At 32.3% G+C, this 6,920-nt stretch overlaps 1 protein-coding gene across 3 annotated transcripts in view; it reads left to right on the plus strand.

The window, feature by feature from the left end:
• The window catches only part of GLRA3 (glycine receptor alpha 3), a 74,569-nt gene extending 69,800 nt beyond the window's left edge, over window positions 1–4,769 (plus strand). The window contains exons 9-10 of one of the 3 annotated variants that reach the window (XM_030449908.1): window positions 525–644; window positions 4,500–4,769. In XM_030449908.1, the coding sequence (XP_030305768.1) occupies window positions 525–644; window positions 4,500–4,769 (390 nt within the window). Of the gene's footprint in view, window positions 1–524; window positions 645–4,463 lie in introns of all 3 variants that reach the window. The other 2 variants (XM_030449909.1, XM_008502518.2) reach the window with 2 other exon arrangements.
• Window positions 4,770–6,920: the final 2,151 nt, after the last annotated feature.

Genomic DNA, 6,920 nt, shown 5'->3' on the forward strand with positions numbered 1-6,920 from the left:
GGAAATTTGGTTCTTAATCTGAGCCTCCATTTGGTCGTCTGTATATGATCTACAGTGCTTTGTCTCTATCAGGCAAAGAAATCTGTCCAATGAACACAACCATTTTTAAAATACTGTACTTCTTATGTTATGAATACATTCCTTCCAAATGCATGAAAATATTAATAATTCATTCACAGTCATGCTCCTTTTGGTCTTGAAAGTCAAAAGGAAAAAAATGGCAGAATTAGAAGACACATAGGGTTACTGAGGCACACCTTTAAGCAGTGCTTTTTCTTAGTTGCATTTATACTTTATGGGGAAAAACATTAACTGTGTATATATACTGAATGAAACTTGGATTTTAGATTAGCTTAATATTTACTTTTCAGGCATATTTTATCTTTTAATTCTATTTTCAAAAATCTAAAGATCACTGTATCTTTAGTGAGGAAAATAGATGTGAAAACTAGATTGTCTTTAATGGTAATCACACCTCTTTTCTTTTGTTTTCTTTCTGGTCAACCCATCCGTTTTGATGAAAGTATTTTGAGGGAGTTCTTGATGGAAATGAAATCAGTGAATCATTGCAGCGTAGCAATGGCTTGAGATGTACAGGACCTATAGACGGGAGTTTGCTTCAAATCTACAGTACAAATTTAAGGGTAATCAATAAAGAAGATGTCCCATTTGTCATAATGTGATATCCAATCATTAACAGAGGCCCTGTCCTTTTGTTTGAAATTATGTCTTCCCATGTGAGATCCATATGCATTCATTGCTACCTGTATGTGATGACATGAAATGTTACTAAAGTTACTTGTCTTGTTAATTTCATAATCCTTTCTGATCTATTTAAATCTGAATTAAAGCATAGTATTAAAAGTTTTTCCTTCTGCAACTTCAAAGGAACAGTGACATAAATTAAAGGAGAAAACAGTTGCTACCAGATCATCAAGCTGTTCACGTTGCAAAAGAATTCAGTAACATTTTTCTTCTCAAAAATTAGGAGTAAAAATTATAGTGCTCAAATAACTAAAACCAAGGCTTTAAATAAGTCTTCAAGCTGTTTCCACAACCTACAGTCAAAAGACTATAGAGATATTTTCACCCTTTATGCATATTATTTCTCAAGAAAAATGCATTATTACATATATGGATATGGAAAAAGTAGTTACAGAGACTCAAACTGACAGTTTTCTAATACTTTACAGCTAAGTATTTTGAAGAACAATGCTGAAAGAAACATAAAATAATTGATATTATTTCCTGCAGGCCTCCAAAGTATTCTAACTTTCTAAATAGAACTCATATCTAAATTTATTTCCATTCTTTCATTACAGTCTCTTTAATAAAGATTATAAAATATTTATGTACAACTCTATGCAGAAAAAGTTTCAAATATTTAATTCCAAAGCCATATATATGAAAAGCACATTCATATCAAACCTTTAAAAGTTCACTCATCAAGATCTAATAGATTTATCAAAAATCAGTAAGAAACCATTAGTTTTCTTTTCTTCGTGATGATACACTGAAAAAATACACAAAGGCCAAAAACCAAAACAAACCAAAACAAACTTCCTTATTAACAACAAAAACAATCAATCAAAACACAGGATTTTTTCAGGATTCACTGACTAGAGTCTCAGCTGGGACACACAGGGTTGTTTCCATTGAATGGTTTCAAAAGCTGTAAATTCAAACATATATTATGAGAAATATTTCTTGACAAAAAGAGAGACTGTAGTCAAGTCATTTGAGAAAAACAAATAGAGTTTCACTGACATTTTAAAAAAATGCCTTCAAAAAAGCACTCTAAATTATTATTAGTAATAAAAATAACTGTGCACAATAACTGCTGTGCACAAGGACCCTCAGATGCAAACCTGAGGGCGAATTAATGATTTTTCTGCATTATGACTGCTGGAAAACTTGCAGCACCACACTTTGGGTGTTCCAGCTGGTGCCCCAGAAAAAGTACTATGGCAGTACCTAGCATGTTAGAATGCTCAGAAAGTGCCTTTTCCTGCATGTTCATTAGCCCTAGAACTTTGATTCTTTGGTAGGTTCTTTGGTTCTTTTTGGTAGGCTCCAAATAACCTGACTGCTCTCAAGGAGGCACCATCTAAAGATGCTGGCCAGAAATGCTACATTCCCTAAAGAGCTTTCATATCACTTCCACAAGAACAGAGAACATTTCCAAGCAGGCAGAATGAATTCAAGATATTCCCAAGGAGACACACAAAAAAACCCAAAAGCAAAAACAAACAAACAACAAAAAAAGCAGAAACCTGGCCTTTAAAACCTTCTAGGGGACTGCTTAATTCATGTAAGCATAGAACAGAGACAGTAAAGTCTTAATATATATAAAAAGTGCCTCATCCTGAAAATATACTCAACTGAAAGCTGTTAATCAGAAGAATTATTTTACTGTCTTTTTGAGCCTTTGCAATCATAAGCCTTGTTTTCTGGAGAAGAATAAAAAAGCTGTAAACTAGGGATTGTGTATATGAAGGGGTTAGAATTCAAAGGTTACTATAAATTCTTACAGTCCATGTATTTGTAGCTTCTGTTAACTGGAACACAGCACTAAGACTCCTCTGGAGTACAACTTCTATACAGATGTTATTTCCCATTCTTTTCTGACAGAAGAGGAACATTCTTGTAATAATTATATCTTTGTTTTATCACATCATCAAATAATGATCCTATCATTTTGTATTTCTGTTCTTCATTTCCATATTGAAATCAGTCAGTGATTTTTCCTCCTTGTTTTACATTTGTTTTTTTGTTTGTTTTTTGTTTTTGTTTTTTTTTGTAAACTTCTAATACAGATTTGAAGTATAGCAGCTTCAGTGAACTATATTAGTCTATAAGTATTCAGTTTATACCTATGAAAAAGTATTGCTGTTTGGATGACAACTAAAGCATTTGGGTGATAACTACAACTCTGATGAAGCCTTTTGCTGATTGTAAACTAGTGTACCTAAAACTTAGTAATTGACACGTATTCTTTTGTCAATAACTTATTCAATGAATATTGATAATAAACATCATTGGATTTTTTTAAAAAATGAAGTATTTAACATTTCTTTTAGAAACTACTGCTTAACCAAAACTTTAAATATGCTCTTCCATTCCAAAACATGTTCAGATTTTCCAAGTGTCACAGGCATCTTCAAAAAGAAAAATTTAGAAGTTTGGATTTAAAATTTATTCCTTGAGAAATTACATTTGTATAAAGTAAGACGTTTAAATACAAAAAAATGCTTATTAACAATGATTATTTGACTGGCTTTGGTAAATAGTTTACCCTTTTATTTTAACTAAAGCTAGGATGAACTTCAAAATACCAAAATTGTCTTGTGAAAGGAAAATTGGCTGCTATTCAATTCTTTTTTTAATACCTGGAAATACTTTTGGAATACTTTTTTTTTTCCCAAATACTTATTGAAGAAGTAACATTTGTATAATACTTTGTCATACTTCTTATAAGTACAGAATCTTAAAGCAACTAAGAAAAATTAGACGCGAAAAATAGGAAATCTTGCATTTGAAATCAGTGGTTTTAAAAAAATGAGTATCATCAAAATCACATGACAATCTTTGAGTAGCATATATAGTGAAGGAATATACCAGAATACATTTCAGAGCCAAATTTCACCCTGGCTTTAAAGTCTGCATATCATTTTTTTTTCCTGCATTTGTGCCTCCTTTATTACTGGAAAATAGCAATAACCAGATAAAGAGAAGTACAGAATACGTCTCTAGACAGAAGCCACATTCTTGAAATGCATGCTGTTAAAATATGTATAACTTCAGATTGTCTGCTTTTGTTTCTATGCCAAGTGATTAAAAAACACTTTCTCTTATAGCTCTCTGACTTTAGAATATTTTTATGCCAGTTTTCCTCTGAACTGATAGAAGAACGAGTCAGAAGAAAAATCCGGCATTCAGCTTTTATTCACTTTATTATAATCTAAGAGACTTCACATACTCTTTGCTTTGTCTGATATATTCACAGCAGAAATAAGATAAATAGATAAGATTGACTAAACATACAATGACCAAATAGGTAGAATTGTCACTACAATTAAAGTGAACATCATTAGTGCTTGTATAATAAGTAGCTCTAGAGGCCAGAATCTGATTTTCTTAAGCAACATTAAGAGATAATGGCTGTTGTCTAAAACACCAGTGTGAAATCTGTCCAGGTGAAGTCTTTAGGTATTTACTATAAATGGGAGTAAAGCAAACCAAATCAGAAGCTGTGTGCTTCATTACCACTAGTTTAGTAAGCCTATTCTTTTCTCTAAACAAATTACAGATTCTATAAACAAATAGGAAAATGCTGTGCTTGTTAAAGCTGCTGCAATACTTTTGCAAGTTAAGATAAACTGTGGATTCAAGAAGTCACTGAGGTTATAGTGCAATCCTTTCTATTTAGCAGATAGTAAGATTTCTGTCAATAAAAAAAAAACTTCTCGCTTTTTTCTTCCTATTTTCTTTCCCAACAGGATGATGATGCAAGGGAAAGTCAGTTTAGTTTCACAGCATATGGAATGGGCCCATGTCTGCAAGCAAAAGATGGAGTGCCACAAAAGGGGCAAAATAATCTTGTTCAAGCTTCACCCAAAAGCCCTGATGAGATGAGAAAGGTATTCATTGACCGGGCCAAGAAGATAGACACAATATCAAGAGCTTGTTTCCCACTAGCCTTCCTGATTTTCAATATTTTTTATTGGGTAATTTACAAAATCATCAGGCATGAGGACATTCACCAATAACAAGAATAAGGCTTGCAGTACATACAAATCCAGCTGACATGTTCAACAGGAGGCTTCTCGATAAAATGCACATCCAATTAGAGATTGGGAGAGTTAAATGCATGGAGGGAAAAAAAGATACTGCATTGCCTGTGATGCCCAGTCAGTGGAATGGAAGACTGACACCAAGACAATATACATATACTATTGCAAACTTCCTGTGTTAAACTAAATACTAATTTTTTCATTGTAAATCACTCTCTACTGAAGCTCTTCTGCCAAGTATTTAAACATACTGTTACATAGTGGTATTGTTGTACAGTACTCTATGATTTTCCTTAATTTTTTAAAATTCTGGTGTATTTTTAATTAAAAAAATGATCCAGAATATCCTAGGTAAATCGCACAGTATTCAAGGGTAGATTAGAATTTATAATATTTATTTCAATTTTACAAGACTATGACAGATTATTGATTTCAGGTTGTACACTTTTAGTTATTTTTTCTTGTCTTAAGGAAAATACCTGTGGCTGTACAATGAGCACATCTGACACATTTAAAAAAGATAATTTATTCAATGTGCTTCATATTACTGTTGCCCTGGAAGGTGTATGTTAAAATAACCTCAGACAGCACAAAGCCTGCATATCACATGGGAAATACAATAAAATTTGTGAAGTATTGATGCCTGCAAAGGAATTTTTCTTTTAATTACCAATGCTTTGACAAGTGAAACAATATTTTTTCTCATTTTATATTTTTGAAGATGACTTTTGGCTTTTTTTTCTCAATAGGTAAAACTCATAAAGCTTTGGAAACAGGCAAATTACATTTAAAAATCTGCAATGTTTCATTTGATTCAATGCAAAGAGATTTTGGATCAAAACTAAAAGACAATAGTCAACTGTTTCACCGAAACATTTGGGAGATGAGTACAGTTGTGTTTGTTCATATTGGCCTCCTACATGTTACATAAAACCAGGAGTTAATTTATTAATATATCAAGCTTTCTATCTCATTCTTTGAAGTATATTGATATGACTTAGATATAAATTAAGAAGCACTTAACATGTTTGGAAACAAATAGAGGTTTTCTGGAACATGAAAAAAGATCTGGATGGCCTTTTACATTCATTGCACTTCATACTAATAAATAGGAGAACAACCATTAAAACTCTTAGAAGGATTTTGGCTGTTTAGGATTAAATAAATCATATTAGCTGCTGCTTTGAGTTATACCACATTTGTGGCATAGCTTATAGGCCAGAGTGTTTACTTTTGCCTGTCTTGTTAATTGAAAAACAAATCATGCTAAGATATGGACATCTGACATTTAGAATTACTAGATAGTTTAAGTCCAGTAGCTGAGGCTGTTTCTCACTGGAAAAATCTTTTTATTTGAACAAGTTTTAAATTTTTGTTTGTTTTTACTCATAATGCATATATAAAAGCAAAATACAGCTGGAGGCAAACATCTGGTGCACTGCCAAAAGCATGGTGCACATGGAGGAACAGAAGCAATGTAACTCTGAACTGAGGATTATAGCAGAACAACCTTGGGTTTGTTGTTTTCCTCCAGGAATTACTTAGAGAGATTCTAAAATAGTAGCTCTCATATTTTTTTCAGTTGTGTCAGAAAGAAGCATTATGATCCTCTTTTATTATAAAACAGTGCTTTTAAAGTAATTTTTCTTCCTTTATGATCTGAAATTAATTTAATGCACTTTAAACAATTATTGTTTGCTGAGATTTTGTCTTCTTTTTGTTGATTTCTTTATGTGCATGTTCAAAAAAATCCCATTCACTTATGAAGGTGCTCGTCTATGTGAGAGGGCATAATGAACTCATAACGGCTGTCATTTCAGTTGGATCATATTCATCTCTCAAAGTTATCAGTAGCTGTGTATTGTATGAAAAGGGCTATGAACTTGCTTCTGCTAGCAGTGAAGTCAACAATATTTTGTTTGAGGACTGTTTGAATTACTGGGTCCATAATCAAAAGGCAATCATAAACAATTACATTATCTTTCAGGTTCATCTCCTTTCCTTCTGAAATAGGTGACTTGCATTCAATAAAGAATTCTTAACTGAAGGATTAAGGGTATAAAAAATTCTGGCCAGATCAGAATAACTACTAGTCATTCTAATTTATAGCACTTGTGTATCTGGTTC

This window comes from Calypte anna, chromosome 4A, assembly GCF_003957555.1.
Source record: "Calypte anna isolate BGI_N300 chromosome 4A, bCalAnn1_v1.p, whole genome shotgun sequence".
Lineage (NCBI taxonomy): Eukaryota > Metazoa > Chordata > Aves > Apodiformes > Trochilidae > Calypte > Calypte anna.